The sequence below is a fragment of the Amblyomma mixtum genome, chromosome 9 (assembly GCF_055824585.1).
Source record: "Amblyomma mixtum isolate Tamu chromosome 9, ASM5582458v1, whole genome shotgun sequence".
Taxonomy (NCBI): Eukaryota; Metazoa; Arthropoda; class Arachnida; order Ixodida; family Ixodidae; genus Amblyomma; species Amblyomma mixtum.
In genome coordinates this window covers 52,624,708-52,647,311 of record NC_143020.1, presented here as the reverse complement: position 1 = coordinate 52,647,311, position 22,604 = coordinate 52,624,708, and the positions used below count along the sequence as shown (strand labels likewise).

At 46.4% G+C, this 22,604-nt stretch overlaps 1 protein-coding gene across 2 annotated transcripts in view; it reads right to left on the bottom strand.

Moving 5' to 3' along the window:
* Positions 1–1,030: 1,030 nt before the first annotated feature.
* Positions 1,031–22,604, bottom strand: part of LOC149329002 (TBC1 domain family member 15-like) — an 81,000-nt gene continuing 59,426 nt past the window's right edge. Inside the window, exons 9-16 of one of the 2 annotated variants that reach the window (XM_089560059.1) lie at positions 21,714–21,808; positions 19,223–19,339; positions 17,310–17,410; positions 16,170–16,269; positions 14,882–14,979; positions 13,584–13,700; positions 6,521–6,916; positions 1,031–4,123 (exon numbers count right to left, since the gene is read on the bottom strand). In XM_089560059.1, the coding sequence (XP_089416185.1) occupies positions 6,596–6,916; positions 13,584–13,700; positions 14,882–14,979; positions 16,170–16,269; positions 17,310–17,410; positions 19,223–19,339; positions 21,714–21,808 (949 nt within the window). In that variant the 3' untranslated portion in view covers positions 1,031–4,123; positions 6,521–6,595. The remainder of the gene's footprint in view (positions 4,124–6,520; positions 6,917–13,583; positions 13,701–14,881; positions 14,980–16,169; positions 16,270–17,309; positions 17,411–19,222; positions 19,340–21,713; positions 21,809–22,604) is intronic. The other variant, XM_089560060.1, reaches the window with a different exon arrangement.

Sequence of the window (22,604 nt, the reverse complement as noted above, 5' to 3'; positions counted from 1 at the left end):
CGGAGGTTCTGCATTTAACCCCCAGTGCCGCCGGGTACCCACCTGCATTCTAATGGGTACAAGAGTTTCCTTGGCCCGGTGTTCAGCTTCCTTCAAGATACTCAATGAGAGGCCGTAGTTCACTGTTGTCTCTTTGGTATTGAGTGAGGACGGACGTGGAGATGGCGCCGAGAAAAACAAAATCGGCGTCGGTATCAGCTCGGCTGTCCTCAACAGGAGCACAAGACAGACAGTCGGCATCACTGTGCTTCCTACAGCACTTATAAACGATGGTGACATCGAACTCTTGAAGGCGAAGGCTCCAGCGTGCAAGCCGCCCAAAAAAATCTTTCGAGGTTCGCCAGCCAGCACAGCGAATGATCACCGACAACTCTAAAAGGGCGACCGTATAAGTACAGGCGAAATTGGGTAACTGCCCACACACTTGGGGGAAAAAACTGCATAGCTTCTATCCGAATCTTTTTTTTTTTGCAGGTCATTGTCACAGGACAATATATTCGCAGCTCGAAATATTGACAACTTTGCAGAAATTATTTTGTGAATCACTTCCAATGCCATGCACTCAGCTGCCTTGAGAGGCGTCAAACTAGAACGCTCTACAATAATTCTGACAATCTTGGCTTCTTTGATACAGACCTAAAATTTGAAAGGGCTCTGAAGTCGAAATATGCCTGGGATGTAGAGGACGCCGCTCCACGAATATCCTCCAGCAAGATTATTCTTATGCGCTTAGTAGAAACACAGTTATCTGTAATGAAAATTTGAATTTCAGGGTCTTCAACGGCTTTCCTTCGTCTCTCGCCACTTTTTGCATGGAAGGTCGGCGCTCTTCCGCCGTCCCCACCGCTGACGCAGGAGCGTGAAAGGGTGGAGGGTGCGATCATGAAAAAGTCACCGGAAAGAGTTTATGAATTTTACTCAAAATGTGTTCAGGGCCCTTTTAATGTATGGGGGTTCATGCATTTCACCTTTTAGACAAAGAAGGTGCTGTAACCATAGATATCAAACCCATAAAAAAGAAAGCAAGAAATCACCATGAAATAATTGTGCTATTTATTTCCGTATACACTGTAAAATACACTCTTGCATAGCTTTCCGATTCATAAGTGATACATTCCAAAGGGAAGCACACGCATCTGCAGACCTTGCACCTCAAGACAGCACAGTGTTCTTCACACAACTTGTTACAGTGCATGACTATCAAGCAATACAAGATTGTAACTTGCACAGCAAACTGAAGAGCAGTACTCTTGTTGACAACTTTCTTGTAGCAGCCTCCGTGAGAAAATGCAGGACACCAATACTGATAAAAGAAAACAAGGGCACGTTGTAAAACACCGACTTTACAGAAATGGCGGAGTATTGATCTCACATATCTCCACGGACACCTGAACCGTGCCACAAGAGAAGGGTGGAAGGTGGGAGTGAAAGAAGAAAGTCTCCGGAATCATTTTGACTACCTGGGGATCTTTAACGTGCGCTGACATCGCACAGCAGGAATTATTTTGTGGATCTTCACTTCCAAAGTCGTGCACCTGCCTCGAGAGGTGTGACACTAGAATAATCCACATTGATTCTGACCATCTTGGTTTCTTTGATGCACATTGGAAATTTTCGTGTAAGGGGTTTCATCCATTTCGCCTCTGTCAAAGTGCTGTGACTGGGTATCAAACCCATGACCTAGATGTCAGCAGGGGATGAAGACTTAGTGGCAGAGAATCTGAAACTGCAAATAAGCTTCCTTATGCCACCTGGAAGGTGGCAACATAGCTCAAAGCAAACTTTTCATGTAGTCTAATGACTGCATGGTCTACACGGACACACAACACAACCAAAGGCGTTAATTTTTATCATGATTCATGTAATTCTGCATTGACAAGCATAACAGTATTCCCAATAATGGCATTAGCAAATTAAGCTGGCGTACCAAAATTAACTTTTACCAAAAAATTTTGCTTTGGTTACTCTTCTGGTGTAAATTATGAATTCAGCAGTAGCCACCATAAACGTCATCATTTATACTTAAAATCTCTGCCTCTTTTACCCCTTTCTTCGCTTCTTCCTTCACAGCATGGTTCAGGTGTCCGCCCACTGAAAGACTGCTACTGCGCCTTTTCTTATAACTGCTTATAATCCTGACATAAATGCACACCCTCCCGGGCTTTGGCACAGTGACAACACTCATGCCTCGAGCTCTGCTAGTGCACACTCTGACAGTGTAAAGCATCACCAGCTCAGAAGGATGATACTATACTATCTTCAAGTACCCCTGTTGTGACGGTGGCCATACCAGTCATAGCTCTTGCTGTCAGTGTTTGACCACAGGTTAGAAGATTCCAGGCTTGAATCTTGGCAGCCCTGTCATCTTTTTACGACTGCATGCAGACGGTAGTCATGTGATCGTGGACCAGCTGAAGCCTCGCTGTAGTGGGGGACGTGCCAGTAACAGCTCTTGCTGAAAAAACTGCATCCAATGTAGTACAATTCACGAAGCAGTTCACGCCATCATGGCCGAAACATCTAACAATGTCTTATAAAGTTTACGCATAGTTTAAACCCACAGCAGACGTTGAGGGAATTGTGACACAGAGTCCACAATCGTGTCACTGCTAGCTGACAAACTTTGACACCTTGCTACAGACGAAATGGGCTCTGCTTACAATCACTCATTTCTGAGGAACTCAACTCACGGAGGCTGCTGAACAGAGGCTTGTTCGCTACTCAGCTGTACAAGAAAAAACAAAGAACAAAAACACTAGGATTTATGCATGCAAGTCGAGTACAGTGTAGTTCAGTGACCACAGGCGACAGGGATAAATAATTCAAAACAGAAAACGTCACAATACAATACTGAATAACGAGGAACAGAGAGTACAAACCTAGCCTCTACAGTATTTTCTGGTGCATACATGCTCGCATATAAACTGCGAAATATCGGCTCAATATACTCCTTACACACAGCAGAGCACTAAATGGAACCGCAAGCAGACTTTTATACAATACAAAACAATTCAGCTGCAACAGCACCCATATAAGAGCAAATACAATGCTGACTGCCTTGAAGAACCACACTATACATTAAACATAAAAGCTGAGTTAAAAAATTACCACTGAAGACACAATTTTCTATTAATGAAGTGAATCATTGCAAGCCTGCAAAAATTATTTTGAAATACATATTTGCCAAGGTAATCTTAAAAACAGCATTACCACAGCAAGATTATGATATAATCCTACTTTTACACCTGACATGTTTCAATTAAGATAGCAAGCAATACGTAACTGAATTATCTGAGCGGCTCGTACAGCCCCCTGAAAACAAGTTGAACTGAATAGGCAGCCATCACTGAAAGCAAAAAAAAAATGTAGCCAGACGCATGAAATCAATCACAAGATATATTTGACATCAACAAATCTGCTTTTAACTTATAAACAGGAAAGAGTGTGAACTAAATACAAAGTTTCCTCGATAACACAATCATAAAAGTGAAGAAGCAGGAATGCAATGCAAAACAAAGCTGACGGAGCTTGCTTTCTGTCCCAAATGTACAAACACAACACTATCAGACAGCTCGCCTTATCACTGTACACCATCCTCAAAGATCAAACGCCTTGGCATCACTGCACCTTTCAAGAGTCTGTGAATAAAACCAGCACTGAGTTCTCATAAAAGAAATGGCTACAGGAAGCAGCCATTTTAGAAACTCAAGCTGATAAGATAATCTCGCTGGCCATAGGTGCTGTTGGATACAAGAGCCGACTTTGAGCAACCAGCCTAGAGATAACTCGCGTCATCTTCATAAACATAGATAAACAAAGGTAGACGCGTACAGCCACAACTTAGTCAAAGCAGGACTGACGGTAAAACTTTACCATGAAGGGAGATGAAGAACTGAAGCCAGTACAGGATAAACGTCCCACCAAGGCTGTGCTCCCGTCCATCTTAAAACTGAATAGCACCCACTCTTACACGTTCTGCAATCGGAACGTAAACACTGTTCATATAGCTATCACAAATGTTCCCCAAAGGCGAAGGATTCTGCACACTGTACAACAAGGAGATGAATGTAGTTGTCAAATTGCTGGCTATGCAGAAGCCTTCTGAAAAGCTCCCAGCTATGAGCTGAAAAGAGGGTGAAAGAGAAAACAGCACTGGTAAGTTAGTCACATCAAGAAACCGCAGTTCTGACAAAATTTACCACACACAGCAACAACAAGGTCTACAATAAAAGTGTCGCCAACAGCCCTTGAAGCAGACAAGCCCTCAATTGCACAGATCCCCTCCTCAAAAGTATGTCGAACAGAGGTCAAGATTGCAGGAAAGATGAAAACATGCAATATCCGCTTGTTCCTGAAGCCGATATCGCTTCACCGAAGCAGATAAGCCCTTGACTGCACAGATCTCCTCAAAAGTATAACAGATGAAAACATGCAATATCCGCTTGTTTCCCAAAGCAGATATTGCATGTCCACTTTGGGAAAAGCGGGTATTGCTTTACCTGAAGCCAACAAGCCCTTGACTGCCCAGATCCCCTCCTCAAAAGTATGTCAAACAAAGGTCAAGAAATGCAGGGGAGATGAAAACATGCAATATCCGCTTGTTCCTGAAGGAGATACTGCTTCACCGAAGCGATGGCCTCATGGTAGAGCACCTGCCTTAGGTTTGGTTTATGGTTTGGTTTATGGGGTTTAACGTCCCAAAGCGACTAAGGCTATGAGAGACGCCGTAGTGTAGGGCTCCGGAAATTTCGACCACCTGGGGTTCTTTAACGTGCACTGACATCGCACAGTACACGGGCCTCTAGAATTTCTTACTTCAGGATGTGGTAGGTTTGATCTGCAGTGACAGCGGGTACCCGCCAGTTTTCTAACGGACTCCCGATTTCCCCCGGCCTCGTGCTCGGCTCTGCTGGGGTGACCTCACCCTCCTTCGATGAAAAGTCTGCCTTGTGCAGTAAAAGCCCATTGTGGCCCCTTTTTCGTCTATCCAAGGTGGGGTCAAGGACCCATATCCAGAGCATTTCCCCCAGGTACACTAAGCACCAGACCAGGCCAGGGGAAAGCTTGTACGCGCAGCATCACTGATGGGTATCCAGTAGCACTGGGAGAACGAACCCTGCACTTGCCGCATGCAAAGCGGACGCAAGATGATAACTAATTGGCTACAATATTTGCATGCACAAAACATTTAGCAGAAGCCACATGGCATCTGGCATTATAGAGTGCAGACAAAAAATGCCGCTATGTTAAATCCAGTCAGTACAATGCTCCCATTGGAACACAAGCACCTGCAGCCACGTACATACTACTTTCGGCGTACTCTCTGATGAAGGGATCCTCAGATGCAATTCACAGACCAGCAAATAGGGTAGTGTGAAAGCTCAAAAGACTGTTTAATGCACTGAACACATTTACTGGCAATCTTAAAACTCATTTCAATGCCCCTTTAGAGCAAGATCCTTACACAGCTGGCACAATCCTTCCATGTCTCCTTTGCAGGCAACCACCACTTTTCATTCCCTGTCAGCAAGACTTCAAGTGATGTCAAAGAGCTCCCCTTCTTGAGATCACTCTTTTAGCACCAAAGCAGCGAACAAGATCCTATTCCACTGAAATTTGAAGCCCCACATGTCCAGGTGAGCGCCACAAGAAGGTGGAACACCTGAAGACGTTATTTACCAGATGGTCGTACGGCATTTTAATAAACTGACAGCTTAAAGGTGCCTTGTTAACTGACTGATACTCCCTTCTGATAATTAAGTTCAGTGGCACAGAGAAAAAATAGCGTGACCCGCCAACCACCAAGGGCAACTAGTAAAGTGTGTGACACTGAATTCAAATTTCTTCCTTATTCATATATAATAGCCGTCATTACATGCAAAAACATAAATCAACACAAAGTGGCTGTTCTATCCTGTAATCAAATAGGAGCTAAGGTTTTCTAATGCAGTAGCAGGGGTCACTAACCTTCTGTAAATAAAAAAAATTTCTGAATTAATGTGACTTATGATCAACAAGATTGCATGAAGTAAACAGTGCAACTCTGGCACTTAATAAAACAGCCTAGCTGAACCACCACAAGGTGCAACTTTTTGGAGTCTCCTCAGAAAGAGAAACCTTTAATGCAGGAAAAAACAGGAAAGTTTAGATGGAGTAAGCCCTTGTCCTCTGCTACTCCATAAATACAGCAAAGCAGCAAGGAAAATGAGAACCAGAGATAGTAGATAAAAAAAGAGATGATAACCGCAGTCACCTCGACACTTGTATCACAGGCTGATATGCACTCCTCCTGCGCTCACTCGAGTTCAAAGCCTCACCAGATCAACAAAACAACAACTGATAGAGAGTCCATTAAATTTTGAAGTCAAATGAACTAAAATCTCAGGCTTAAAACATTGCCGCTCCACCAAGACGGCTTTGATAATCAGACCTCAAAGATTGCGCACCGCTTCCGAAACCACATCGCCTACCACTAACCCTGCCAACATGACAGAGACCTGACACCGCTGCGCACACTTACATTCAAGGCCTCTGTAGAGAGCCCGGCTTGTGAGAGCCCTAACGGAAAGTCCGGCCGGACTTTCCGTTCAGCACTTCAAATGGAGAACTGCAGGTGGCGTTCGTACCTAGCCTCCACGTCACCGTCCGACAGCACCTCCACCGAACTGGTGCTGCAAGTCCGTTCCCCAGTGCGCACGCTGTTCGGTGACGCTGCCTGCCGCTCATCCAAGGGCTTGGCGCCGTCGCCGGCGATGCCGTTGGTGTCGACAGGGGACGAGGTGTCGACGACGTATATGCCGAGTGCCTCCTGCACCGACTCGGGCAGCTTTGTGGAGCCCCGGAGCTGCTCCAGAATCGCCTCAGCCGTGGAGAGCATGCGTTCCAGGTCTATCCGGTAGCACATGTCATTGACGTGCTGGAAACACGGGTGTGAGGGAGAACAGGCAATGAACACAAAGTTGGTAATAAGGGAGTAATTACTCACTGACACCACCCGAGCGCATCACTGAGGAAAGCTCAACAGCTTTCTCAGAAACTTCGCAGTTAAAGAAAAATTCGTCCTGGTCCGGGGTTCAAACCCGGGACCACCACTTCACCAGAGCAGTCGCTCTACCAACTGAGCTAAGCAGGACAACAAGCTTATGGTAGGGCGAGAGCGAATTGATCAGTAACTCAAAGTGGGAACTGTGTTGGGCAAGTGTTTAGGGGAATCCCCCAAGGTGGAGTAGATGATGGCTGCGCTTGGGTGGATGCCAACGAGTAATTACTCCCTTATTACAAATCTACTCCACCAAGGGGGATTCCCCGGATATATCGATTGTTTGTACTGAACAGCCAGAACATCTCTTTGAAGATCTCAAGCAAAAGTATAGCACTGTTGTTTCCATGCATCAAACTCGCGTTCAGAGTAACATTCGTTATATCGAACTGTGCCCCGCGCCTCTTGCGTGTCGTATCTAACAGCACTATTCAAACCCTTTTCACAAGTACAGATGGATCTACTGTGCAGCATTGCGTAGCTACTGGAAGTGCTGGCGCTGTGAAACTGTGTGACGTGGTGAACATGACGGGCATTTAGGGTACCTGCGGTCTCTGGTACTCGTTTTTCACACCCCATTGCTGTGGTGCGGTGAAGCCAACCTTCTAAACCGTTGCAGCAGACATCGCCTAGCATGCTTCACTGCTGAAGTCATTGCTGAAACAAACTGTACCTTAGGTTTAATGAGATTTAGTTTACCGGAAACAGGGCCATCATCATCATCATCATTTATTTTACCCTTAAAGGCCTTTGTTGAGGCATTACATAAGTGGGGGGACAAAGCAAATGCAACTGAGAATAATACGTTAATACAACAAAACATAATGCAATACAATAAAATGAAAAACGATACATCACAATACAACGTTGGTCAATAATGTAGGGCACTAGGCTGAATTAAGCGGTAACAACAACAACAACAACAACAAGAAAAAGAATAAGTGTAACTGGGTGAAGTTTGAGAAGTATCTTTTATTCAGTACAGTGATTAATTAATGCCTGTCGAAATTTAGTAGCATCGCGCTCGTTAACAATGTAGTCGGGTAGCAGGTTCCAATTTTCTATTGCAGTTGGAAGAAAAGATTTATTAAATGCCAAGGTCGATCCATGTATACATTGAATGCTGAGGAGGTTAAACAGGCGGCACGATGTTCTGATGGGAGCTAGTACAGTGAAAGCTCGTTAATTCAAAACTCGATAATTCGAATTTTCGGATAATTCGAACAACACTACTTGGTCCGGCCAAGCTCCATAGAGATCTGTGTATAAAAAAGCCCGTTAATTCGAAAGCGAGTCGGTTCCGTTACGGATAATTCGAACTACGCGCCACCGCGTCTGGGCGGCTTGGCACACAGCATGTGGCCAAAAAAAAAGCACCTCCTCCGCATAGTTAGAGGCTGCGTACCTCCTAAACGGGGACAGAAGATGGAACTAGATAAAACCTTGGAAGAGTGGGTAAAGCTTAAATGGCGCCATCACTGGCGAGGTGGCCTGCGGCACCGAAGGGAAGGGGTGGCGACCGCGCTGGCGGCTGCCTACCCTCTTTTCCGCGCAACCTCCGCAACTCGCAACTAAATGCTCGTTAATTCGAGCCCTGTTAATTCAAAAATACGGATAAGCACTGTCAGCGCGGTCCCAGCCAACGCCCATGAAGGCTATGGCTTCGGACGGGCGCTACGAATTACGTGCGAAAAACTTTTTTTTTCTTTGCGAGTGTCGTCCATGCTTCTACCCATCGGTCGGTCGCCAATAGAAGCACGCGCTCAGCCGCGAAGAAGACGCCGGCACAAGCGCTGGCACTCTGCCAAAGTTCGCTTCCCCCTTGATGGAGCTAACGTCAAAAGTGATGTTATCCCTGCGCAGCATCTTTGCGTCGGAGAAAGGGGGGGGGGGGGGGGGGTCTGAAAACGAGGCTCTGAAAACGCCTCGGTCTGAAAACGAGGCCTGCACAACCGAACAAGCGCTGGCACTCTGCCAAAGTTCGCTTCCCTCTTTGCTGGAGCTAACGTCAAAAGCGATGTTATCGCTGCGCAGCATCTTGGCGCGCTGCCAAGAAATGCCTTTTGGGCCGTGCCGGTGCCAAACGGAGGGAAGCGTTAACGACTGACGCTTTTTTTTTTTTTTTTCAGATTCTTAGGCAAAAATCGGGGGTGGGTGGGTTGATTATGTGAGTGGGTTCGTTACGCGAGTAAATACCCTACATACACCATAATGCAAATGGTTCTTGTCGGTTTTTTCGCGGCCATTCGATAATTCGAACATCGGATAATTCGAATGATTTTCCCGGTCCCGTGAAGTTCGAATTAACGAGCTTTTACTGTAATAATGTGTCACGAAGATCAGGAAAACTGTAATATAACTTATGAAAGAGGCAGAGTCGTGCAATTTTCCGTCAGAGCTCTAGTGGCGGGATGTTAAGTGAAGATTTAATACTGGTGATACTGCTGTGTCTATTGTAATTTGAGGATATAAAACGGGCTGCTCAGTTTTGAACGGCTTCTAAGGTGTTAATTAAGTATGCTTGGTGAGGATTCCATATAGCCGCTGCATAACATCTTATGATAGGCAGTGGCTAGTTCCAAACCATCTTCTGCTGCAGATTTGATGCGAAGCAGGAGAAGCTAGAGAAATGCCCAGTAACCATGACACAGCAGCTTCCAATGGCAAATAGCACATTGTTTTTTTTGCAAGGTTTAGCATTATCCTGTGCGCGTAATTCTGCTGCACGAAATCTAGTAATTTCTGCATGTTCACGAGGTTTGAATACTCAGAACAGTAATAGTGCAGCGAAAGCCAAACTGAATACCAAATACTGATCACAAACTGCTGTATTTACTATTTGCCGTATTTGCAGTATGCACTAGCACTAAGAACCCACCCCCAAATTTTGTCGTTAAGAAATTAATTTTTTCTTTCTTTTTTGAAACGCTAGCTCAATTTTCTTAGTACATTCCTCAGATTCCCGCAGTCCACAGCACAAACCATGGCTGCACGCCAAGATGTTGCGCACCGAAAACGTCATGGCGTTACACACTTGTAACTGGCCTGCGAGTTTTTTTCAACTTCACGAAAAAAAACGTGCACCTGAAATTTGGGGCCCGTGTTCAGCACGTTTGCTTTAGTGTGCCCGGAATGGGCACTGCCGCCGACTCTCACAAAATCATCAGATGGCCCCGTGATACAGCTACGAAGCAAATGATGCAAAACACTGGCGAAACGAATGTGGCTGACCGCATGCTTTTGACCGATGGATGGAAGGACGGACGGAAGGCTGGAAGGCGGACATACCGTATTTACTCGCATAATAGGTGCACCCCTAGTTTGGTCGCGAAAAATCAGATTTTTTTATTTCCGCGCATAATAGGCGCACCCCGAACTTGGCACTGTGATCAATACTGTATTTACACGATTGCAAGCTGACGCCTCACCGCCCCCCTCCCCCCAATCTTTATTTTAAAAAATGTTTCACTGAACTGACAACTAATCCTCACTAGTGCTGCTGCCGTCGCAGCTGCTGCAGACCCACAGCATGTACAGTGGACTTCTCTTAAACGGAACTCGAAGGGGATTGAAAAAGTGTTCCATTTATCAGAAGTTTCATTTAAGCAAAGTACACATTTTTCACAAAGCAAAACTTTAATTAATCTGCACCAGCCCTTACTGATGTGGGCGCAAAGAAAAAAAAGAATCAATGGTGGTTTGCTTCACATTTTGGAGCTGTTTTTTCACTAAGTGACTGTGCATGCTTGAAAGGCTGCGAAGAAAGTCTGTACAGCCTTCACGCTCGAAGTAGTGCTGCAAAAGTGCCACTGCATCTCTAGCAGCACTGTCTGGCACTGCGCTGGGCACAGAGTCCTCGCACTCATCACTGGAGGAGGATTGGTCCTCGGCTTGCACCTCGGCGATCATCTCCTCGAGACTTTCCTCCCGACATGTGCTCAAATTTTCATCGACTGCCTCGTAGTCCTGTCGCGAGAAAGAGGCAGATGGCACCACTTGGCTGAATATGGTGTCAGCCTCATCTTCAGTATTGGCAGCACTTGCCTCATCTTGTGGAACTGGTTCCTGTGCTTCAAAACCTGCATGGTGGAAGCACCTCTGCACAGTTGTTTCTTTCACTTGTTCCCAGGCGTGCGCCAAAATGTGTATGGCCGACAACAAGTCGATGGCATAATCCTTCCCGCTGTCGGCACAAAGCAGCATGCGGTGGAGCAGCTGGCGGCGGTAGAGTACCTTGAGGTTTTGGATTACTCCTTGATCCATTGGCTGGATTACAGCCGTCGCATTGGCAGGCAGAAATTCGAGCCTGATGGACTTCAGTCCTTCCACCTGACCGTGGGCAGGGCAATTATCCAAGATGAAAACAACCTTCCTGCCCTGCTTGGTGAACTTCGCGTCCTCCTCTCGCAGCCAGTTTTCAAAGATTGCCATCGTCATCCACGCTCTTCCATTCGCGTTGTACATCACAGGCAGACCTCGAATGCCCTTGAAGCAGCGTGGGTGCCTCGACTTGCCGATCACCAGCAGCTTTAACTTTTCACTACCAGCCATGTTCGCGCCCACCAGTACGGTAATGCGCTCCTTACTGCGCTTCCCACCTGTGCAGGCTTCGCCTTTGTAGGCGAGAGTCTTCGACGGAAGCGCCTTATAAAAAAGTCCCATCTCATCGACGTTAAAGATGTCTCGCTGCTCATAACTGCTTAAAATATCCTGCAGTCGCCCCTGTTGCCAGTCGGTGCAGACAGCTCTGTTCACTGCAGCGCTCTCACCTGAGATGGTCTTGAAGATGAGGCCGTGGCGCTTTTTGAATCTGCTCAGCCATCCATCACTCACGCTGAAATTTTCAACGCCCATTTGCAGGGCTATGTCCCGCGCTTTCTGTTCTAAAATGGGACCGCTTATCGGGAAGTTAGCACTCCGCGCACGCTTAAACCAGAGAAAAAGAACTTTTTCTAGCTCTTCATGCGGCGTTGTCCTCATCCGCATTCGGTTTGAGGCGAAGGTCCCACTTTTGACAGCCCCTTGAATCGTGGCCTTGTTCTTCAAGATCCGCGACAGCGTCGACTTCGGAATATCAAACTTCTTCGCTACCTCTGTCTGAGATAGACCACTTCGCTCAAGCTCTTGCAAAACTTGCAATTTTTTCTCAAGCGAGAGTGCTTTGTGCGGCCGTTTCTTCACGCTTTCCATTATGCTGAGACGCCGATCACGCGTAGGCCTAACGCAGAGCTACAGCAACAAAATCGAAGCGCTCACAAATGACTACTGGATTGGCTTGTCCCGGCTAGTGTTGGCTGCAAACGATTTGTTCATGGTTGTGAGACTACCGTTCCATGCCAGAGTACAAATATGCCTTCGCGGATTCCGAATGTTTAGCTTTTGTGCCGTTTAACCGAGGATAACAAGGAAGTAGTGTTTCAATTAACCGAACAATTTTTCTACTGCAGACATAGGAAACCAACCAAATAACCCCACTTAATTCCGTTTATCCGTAAGTTTCATTTAAGCGAGTTTCGTTTATTGGGCGTCCACTGTACAACGATATCGCGTAGAACAGCCGCACACAGTTTTCAGGGATGCTCACTTCAAACGTCTGTTTGGAAAGCTTCATCTCCAGCCGGAAGCATTCCCGACTTAGGCCCGCGAAAACCTCGGCGCTTGGAGGAGTCGTGTACGAAAATTTAGGCACGCCGCAGTCACAACTGCCGCACTTCTCGGCAACGTCGAATTTCTGACCTGCTGCACACTTGCAGTGTTCGAGAGCAAACTCCCAGCCGTGTAGCTATTAAGGTGCTTGCCCGTCGAACTAAAACAGCAGCGCTCGGCGGCAAAGCCACAAACCACGATTAACTAACGCGCTACCGCAGATCCCGGCACTTGCCAGCAACAACAAAAAAAAAAAACTGGAGCTGGCGATGCTGATGGCGATATGGATAGCGAAAGCTCGTGGCGGAAGAAAACGTTGATGATGATGATGAGCTTGGCCTCAGGCGCCCTCAGTGGGAGGCGTCTGGAAGCTCCTGTGCGCGTGTGTGGCCTCCACGATCAAGCGCCCGTTGCGCGCAGCCGGAGCTGATCTCGGAGGCCTCAGCACGTGCATTTCAAAAGGTTATTCCCGCGTGGGTCGTGGAAAGTTTCGGTGTGGCCCTAACACGAATCTTTTTTTTTTAAACATTTTCTTCGGGAAAACGGGGTGCAGCCCGTACACGGGTGCGTTTATGCGGTATGTTCAATTTTGCAAGTTGTAAATAGGCGCACCCCAAACACCCTGCACCCCGGAAAAAAGTGCGCCTATTATGCGAGTAAATACGGTATGATATGAAATTTCGACTGCCACGAAAAATTCTGTTAATTCCCCGCCTTGCCAACTTTTTTCTGGAAAAAAAAAAGCGGGTTCATAACGCAAGTAAATACGGTACTCCCGATTTTGATGACTAGCAGACACCTAAATGAAAATCTAGCTGTGACGTAGGCACCTGCAGCCTGCCTCCGACACGCAACGCCAAAGGCTAAGGTCACGCGGAGTGAAGCGGGAGACACCTGCCTTGAGGATCTCGTTGAGGCCATAGTTGTTCTCGATGAGCAGGTCCTTCTCGTGGTCCAGGATGGCCACGCACAGGAGCAGGTGGAAGTTCTTGCACGGCAGGTCGGTCCACAGCACCTGCATCCAAAACACAGACATAACATCACGAATTTCATTTTTGGTTGTGCAGGCATTTCAAACAAAAATTTATACTAACGACACTGCCATCATCAGGCTTCCTATCCACAACAGAAATGATGCACTCAGGGTCACCACTTGTTGAATTTGGGAAATGCAAATACATTAACGAGACTCGTAGCAGACTGACGAGAATAAGTTCCTATTAACAATATCCTGCACATTTTCTCAACAACCAATAGTGAAAACTTTGTTAGTAAGCCAAGGAGGGATGCGGGTCTTTGAAACGAGAATAATCTGGTACAAAGCAAACTTTCTTTAAAGCAGTGCTTTCAAAATCTGCACTCTCTATTGATTTAGTCTTGAGTGCTTCCAATCTTAATTTAAAACTAGTTTTGGACTAGCAGATTCAACAACCAATATCACAGCCTTCAGGGATTCTTTTCTGTGTCCACAAGTCAACTCCAGAGCAGTCCAACACACACAGCACTTGTAAGCTGCTAGGCCAACAGCCGTACATGGCATGCTTTGCAAATCCTCGACTCCGGCAGCGTAGAGAAAGGGGTGGATTTCAGCCCTTACTGATCATCGTCATCATCAGCCTGACTACGCCCACTGCAAGGCAAAGGCCTCCCCATGTCTCTCCAATTAACCCTGTCCTTCGCCAGTTGCGGCCACTGTATCCCCACAAACTTCTTAATCTCATCCGCCCACCTCACTTTCTGCTGCCCTCTGCTACGTTTGCCTTCTCTTGGAATCCACTCCGTTACCCTTAAGGACCAGCGGTTATCTTGCCTTCGCATTACATGCCCTGCCCAAGCCCATTTCTTCCTCTTGATTTCAACTAGGATGTCATTAACCCGCGTTTGTTCCCTCACCCACTCTGCCCGCTTCCGATCTCTTAACGTTACACCTATCATTTTCCTTTCCATAGCTCGCTGCGTTTTCCTTAACTTAAGCTGAACGCTCTTTGTTAGCCTCCACGTTTCTGCCCCACAGGTGCGTACCGGTACGATACAGCTGTTGTATACTTTTCTCTTGAGGAATATTGGCAAACTGCCATTCATGATGTGAGAGAACCTGCCATGTGCGCTGCCATTTATATTTGCACGGAAGTATTTTGTGCTTGCGTGATTCCCGTCACTGCTCGAGCCAAGCCACCGAGTGCACTGTCAACTCACCTCCCAGAGTCGCATGATCTCCTCGCACTTGAACTCGCGCTTGAACAGCACCAGGAGCCAGCGGAAGCAGAAGTACAGGTTGCCAGACTCGTGCTCCTCTGGCGGGGACACGAACGAACACCGCAACAGCCCGGAAATGCAGAGTTTAACAATTAGCACAGCTGGTGACAACAAAGTCGAAACCTGCTGCTTTGTTCAAGTACTGCGGATGCCTTAAAATGTCTAACGCGTGCCTCTTTATCAATTAGACATCAGAATGCATATACCAAATTAGCCGAGCTTCTAAAGACGAGTCAGATCTTCTGCACACTGCAGCTAGAGTCCGCTGTCATTAAAGCCCCCAACAATAGAAAACTAATTTTGCATAAAACTTAGAGCCCCTGTCATGCAAAGGCCCGTGACAAACATAGCAGCCAGAGGAGTTCTGTGCAATTTTAACAACGTATTTCACAAACACGCAAAAGGGTCCCAGTAGATTAACATTACTTCAGCAATATCCAGCCACTACTGTAAACTGTAAATGTGCAAACAGAATTCCAAACAACAATCCCAAGATCACCAGGTGGATGCCGAAGAAGCTAAGGAGTGAAAAGAATGCCAGAGACCTAACACAACTGCTGTCAGCTTAGAGAAATCATGACTCAGATCAATACCAGCTAGAAAGACATGCTAGTTGCTGAGTAAAGTGCACATTTGTGATTTGTGCTCCTGAGAACATTATCTGATAGCACAAGGTTGGACTTTACTGGTGCAAAGCACTTGGCCGCATTGAATCAGAGAATGACCTTGTCAGAAAACGCAATATGAACAAATTTAGCCTAGTCCATTCAGACTTATGTCTTAGAATCCAGTTTTCATCAGCAACGCCACTTCTGCATTAGTACCATTGATTTCAAAATCATATGCCGATATATAACTATCACAACACTATACTACTAAATTTTATATCTTTGTAAGCACTGTTACAGATGCAGCACACTGTATGCCTTATTTCTCACCACCAACTACAATACTGCAATGGCTGTACAGTGGTCTCTCTGAAGCTGCTTAATTCAAACTTCGCTTTTATTCAAACTGGCGCTTTCTTCCCATCAACATCATGGGTATTGAAAAAGCAATTAGTTATTGAAACCTTCTGAGCAAGTTGTTGGCTCCCTCTGAAATAAAAATGTCTAAAGTTGCATGTATACCAAAGATCACTGAGCATATGAATCACCACGATTTCATGGCTACATTTCTACACCATTTCTACACCAACAAGCAGTCGAAAATAGGGTAAGCCACGTACCGAGGTAAATAGCCAGCTTGGGGACAGCAACGGCGAGGATGTCGTACAGTTGTGCCAGCTGCTTCTTCATGCCACTCTGGTCGAGGTCAAAGTTTGACATCTGCACAGTTCCACACATGCCACCACTGCTGAACCTGAACACTGGAGGATTAACGTGAATAAGCTATGGCCTGTGTGTTATCTCAGCACTGCAAATGCTGAGACACTCCTCTAAGAGAGACGACTGACCAGTAACAATACAAAGCAACCGTTGCAAAGACTTGACATGTGCATACTGCTAGGCTGGAGAGAACCATTACCTGAGATGAGGGGGAACCATTATCTGAAAAATCCACAGCTTTCCTCTGATACACTGATGTCACAACAAGCGGCATGCCTAGGTGTGTTTACAGGCTATTTCACATCATACTCTACCAACTGACATCACAGAGTGGATAGCATGCGCTTCATGGCACATTTCACAAATGTCATCACAGCGAGTTTATTAAACCAAGCCAGGAGGACACCAGCAAAATGTTCTTCCCCTATTTGACACTCACACCAGCCTTTCCGCACTGCCCGAGTCAATAGGGCAGTATGCGCAGGCCAAAACACATTTGTCGCAGCACTTTTTTGCCAAGCTACCATTGTGTCATTAAAATGAAATTGTAAACATCACCATCATCACTTTTTCGTGCCACACTATTCCAAACATGCAAGAGGACGCTATTTCGAACACAGCACATCCTGTCTAATTTTATGTTTTACGGAAAACCAACAAGGGCTACCCCACTGCTTAATGCCATTTAATTTGATGGGGAATAACTAGATGAACATATAAGGTTAATGTTGTCCTTGATTTGATGATGAAATTAAAAGAGTGCCACACAAATAACTTCTTGAAAGCAAAAAAATGATAAGTACGCCCCCAGAGACTGAGTAGTATGCATTCCCTGAATAGTACTAACAATCTGTTGAACCATACTTCACACAGCAAGCAATGTACACCACCATACATCTTATTGGTGCAAAAACACAGAAAGGTCACTGCATCAATCTATCCGTGCAGCGGGTCAGTGCCCCCATTTGTCCTACCTAGAACTCTAGGGCTTTCTGATTGTTTAACAAGTGTGCAAACACTCCCCCCCATCCCCAACTCACCACTCGCTTGATGAAGCCCACAAAGCACCAGAAGGAGTCCTCCTCACTCTCCATCACCATGAGGATGGGGGAGAGCAGGTCGCTCATGCCCTGCACATAGCCTGCACCAGAACGGGACGGTTGTTGGAGCCGACACACATATCACTGGGGCCACTGAGCGCCCTACATCCTTCAACACGAGTGTCCTCTTCCATTTTCTGTTCGTTAAATTAGTTTCTAATCGTTCTGAGTCAATGAAGATCACAGGTGGATGTACATGTGCTAAGCTAGAGCGGGCCTCTGAAAATAAGCACCGGCGAACCCGTGGATCCCTTGAACGAACACACCATGTCGATGCAGCATGCATGAATGTCGACAGGTGTATGACTGCAACGAGTCACAACCCAGATAGCGATCTGAACATGAGTCCAGACTCAATCACGACTCGGATCATGATCTGAATGTGAGACCGGACTCACTCACGACTCAGATCACGATCTGAAATGAGCATGAGTGAGCCTGGGTGAATCCAATCACGAGTTCGCCAAGCTATGGCAATGACTCATGATGCCAAACAGTGGTCATAGAAGATTAGGGTTTCTTCACCAGCACTCACTATTATATGCAACACTTCAATGTGAGTGAGCATGAGCGCATGCCCTTATTAGTACTACAACATGTGACAGAGACAGGAAGAAAACAGAGTGCGTCATGGAACAAACTCGAGTTAGATGACCTCCAAGTTGAAATCAAGAAGACATGGTCATGGGCAGAGCACGTAATGCGAAGGCAAGATAACCGATGATTGTTCAGGGTTATTCCAAGAGAAGGCAACACGTAGTAAGGGATGACAGAGAGCAAAGTGGGCGGTGTACGAGACTACACTCAGTGCCAGCTTTTCTGGCATTCCGCCAATGACTGTATTTACTCGCATAATTTGCATGCCCTTAATTTATCGCCCGGCTTTTAAAAAAAAACTTTCACTCGCACATTTTACACTCCTTGCCATACCAGACCACCAGCGTGCATGCAAGGCAGGCTTGGGAAGGTCGGCGTAACCGCGTCACTGCGTGCGGCTAACAAAAGGTGTGAGTGGCGAGGGGAAGAACTGTGTGTTGTTTACCCTGCTTGCTTGCGCTGGCAGTCACTTTCCCGGACGAACAGTAGCGAGAGCAAACTTCCAGTAACCACTGGCACGCACAAAAATCCGAAACTACCAAACTGCTTGCTGTTTGGTTTGCCGCTAGTCTCAAAGTTGGCTGAAAATTGAAAGTTGGCAGTTGTATTAGAAATATGCCTTAAATAATGAATATTGACACCATACTATGTTTCAATAGAAAACTAATTAGATGCAAGCAGAGACTGTATTCCGTTAAGTAGGAAGGGAGGGCATGTTTCAGATCTAAATTTTGCTGCTATGTACATTGTTGCGGCTCTTTTTGTGGATGCCTGTCTTTCATTAATATTTGTGATTTCTATTTTATTTTAGTGCATTATTTTAACCTTGAACCAATGCTTTGTACATACTCCCCCCCCCCCCCCCCCCCCCATGTAATACCCTCAAATGAGGGCCTTTGGGGGTATTTTGAATAAATAATAACTAAATAAATAGTTTCCACTCAGTTGACAGAAGAAGCTGTAGCAAAATATGGTAAGTTTGCAGGGATATACGGGGGGGGGGGGGGGGGCCTCTGTTTTGCAGGTCGACGTAGTAAAGCTGATGATGATGATGCCAATTTTAAACCATGTAGCACAGCTGCAGAGAATTCAGAAGTAGCCAACCTCATGAATTCGCTATACACACACACTGCACAGTGCTGCAATGCTTGACTGTGGTGCACACAGCGACTGCACCTAGGCGATGTTGCAAATGTTTTATACAGGGCATCCCAGCAATAGAAGGCGTGACAACAAGCAGGTAACTCCTTGCTCACCCAGGTCAAAGTTGTACATGCAGTAGGTCATGAGGATGTCGTTGAGCATCTCGATCTTGGCATTGTTCTCCCCCTGGTAGAAGGAGTGCGTCCGGTCTGTCCGGCTCACGTCCTTCTCTGCACGTCAGAAGAGCAAAAAAGAAAAGAAAAGGAATATACCGCACTCAAGTGAGAAGTCACCCTTCACGTTATAACTGAATTTTATGCAGAGGCAGTTGTGAAGCCTCCCCTTCAAACTTCGAAAACCTGAAAAAAGAAGCTCGAATGTCATACAGATCGACCAACGAAGGCTCCAAGCTGCCAGCATTCAACTACGGTGACAGGCACAGTGCACCACATTTTGGAACAAAGGCAGAACAGTGAGAATTTCAGCGCAGGAGAGGGCACATTTGGTCGCCGCATGCAAATCCGATGCTTTGCTCCGATGAACGCGTAATACAGTGAAGGCTCATTATTTCAAACTGCACGAGAATGCCAAAGCAGTTTGAATTAACGAACCTTCACTGCATTGCACATTCATCAGGTCGAAGCATCGGATTTGTGTCTGGTACCCAAATGTGCCGTCCCCTGTGCTGAAATTCTTAATACATATCGCAGTTGGCTTACGAGACCAACATTTCAGGGACCCGCTAAGGTACTCGATAAATGAGAGGAGTGACATCTCAGGCACTTACAAACCCTGTCCTAAAACAGCCCAGCTACACTACACGCTATTAACTCACAGCTAGACTACACGCTATTCACTCAGCATCCTTCCCAGGTCAATGCAAGTTTCGTGGCCAAAAAGCCGACCTTTATCACACGGTATGGACCTTCTAATACAACCAAGCCATACCCCCTCTAGCAAAGCCAAGGTGGACAGATTGGAAGGCAGCCCTGTCCATCTCCGACCTCATGGCCCAAAGGTCCTTGGTTGAGAGAGCTTGGGCAGCGGCTTCTGCTAACGGACTCCCAAACTGAGGACTCATTTAACCCCACTCCTTAACACCCTAACTTGAATGAACGTTTTCTATTAGTACTACTACTACTTCACCACCTCTGCTCCAAATACTAGTGATGCCAGTGCAGTTTGAATGAACCGAAGTTCAAACTAACGAAAGATAACAGAAAGGACAGCACACTGCAAATGGGAAGCAGTTGGGTGGTGAGATTAGCCTATCTTATTGATTAAATAGCTCCGTGCTCATCTTTAGCACATATTCCCGGAAGTCAATGGCCAACACGTTCTATTCTAAAGCCTGAACACAACAAAAGGTCGCTTCAGTCCTTACTGAAGACACGTTGACGGTGTCCATAACTCGCACACTAAAGGGCCGCACCGGAATCGTGAGGGGCTCACAATGGGCACAAAAACCGGCTGCAATTTCTGAACCAAGCAGTGGGTGAACAGTGCCGACGTTCACACTAGCAAGCACGAGTCACAACGTGCACACAGCTTTCCCGAGTGGTCTCGTTCGGAATGAGAGTGGTCAGCCTTGACAAAGCCTCCGCGACTATCAAGTGTGAATTTACAAGTTGCAGCGGCTGCATGACCGTTTTGGCAGAAAGGCAACAGTCTCGGAATGGTTGCACACTGCTCGATTTTACGGCCTTGAGCCGCAATTTTCTAAACCAATGAGCAGCCCTACTCTTATTTTTGATGAAAGTCAACACCGTGCTTTTGGTATCGTATGGTTTACGGCGATGTCCTATTTTGATAGCAGACCGGCACTGACAAGCCTCGAAGGTCATGTAACTAGATGTTACCGCTATACTGCTGCTGATCATGAAGACAGAGCTGTTCCATCCCCTTCCCACTTTCCTTGGGCTTCGCGAGCCACTTTTACCTTCTCCAAACTTCCTCCAAAGAGGTGGCACAACCTTGTGGTGCGTTGGTCAGTTGGCTGTGCATCCAGGCCACTTCGGCGTGGCAGCACGCAGTTTGAAGTACCAGTGGCAGAATCGACTCATGTTTGACTTAGCAAGCTGCTTCAGGCATGAAGCCTGAATGGATTGAGTCAGACAGGTTGAATTGCCCTGAATTAATGAAGTTCGAATTAAAGAGCTTCCACTGTATAAGATGCGAGACATGAAGGCCTTCATCTTATTCCATTCAAATTTACAGACACCCTCAACATCCACAGCACTGCCAATGTCATAGTATGTCAATGGCAGCACTGCCAATGTCATAGTATGTCAATGGCAGTATAATCGTCTATGGGTGCATGGAGAGGTCAGGGTTGCTAGTGCAGATGAAATGGCGGTCTCCCTGCTTTCCTTAGTATCTGACGCAACACTGGACTCGCGTGCTGCTACGCAATTTTGTGAAGTCTCCACGTGCAAGATGACAGCTTGCTTAAATGCTGCCAAGAGCAGTCACCGCCATTCAGAAGCAATGACTCACCGTGAGGTTGGGAGACTGAAAGGTGTTTTGTTTTTGTGGCAAGGCCTTTGGAGTCAGTTCTTGGAGTCACGTTATTGAGTTTAAGTCGCGTCAGATCAGTGCACTCACCGACGAGGTTCTTCCGCTCCCTGAAGTCGGCAAACCGCGACTCCTGGTCTTCACTGACGGACTTCCACTGCAGCTTCATGCGGTAATAGTAGTCCCTAAACAGCAGGCAAGGGCAGAAAAGGGAGAAAGGATTCACTCAAGCCATTCACGCAAAACCGTGGAAAATACGTGACAAGGCATCCGGTGCTGAGCGACGATGTTGCCCTCGATTTAAAAAGAGTGGGCCTTTACTGGTCACTGAATGAAAGTAACACAGTTAAGCTGAGTTAAAAAACACCGCCACAAACAACAAACCCTGTTGTGGTGTTACACATATGGGTGATGGCACTGAGCGTCTGGTGAAACAAGCATACAGTGACTTCAAACTCAGGTATGCCTACAAGGCTGAGGTGCCACGAACTTTCATGCACAGCTATACTGTACGGTCACAGCTTCTACCCACAGATGTGCAATGCCAAATGCCAGAACATCTAAAGCTCTATTTCTCCGATGAAAATATGCAGAGGACTACATGGCGGCATGAAAGAAAATAAAAAGAAACAAAATAAGAAGGAAAACCTCGCCGTTGATACTCGGCTAAAGTGATGCCGAGCTGTACAACACCACACCACCTTCAAGGACACTTGTGAAACACTTTTACCATCATAAAAGATGAGACACTGAAGAGGAGCAGACAGGACCATTGTTGCATCCTGCGATCATCCTGCCTGCTTTTCTCGTCTGTCTAGTCTTCTGTGCTGGGCACAGTGTTTCACAAGTCTAATCACCAACTGTGCTTTTCCAGCACACTTTGCGTGAGAACTGGTGAGACAGTCCATGAGCTGTACACTAGGGTTGCTCTAACCCTGCATGCTTTAGAGGGAAAGACCTACTCTGCTTAAATCTAGCTGT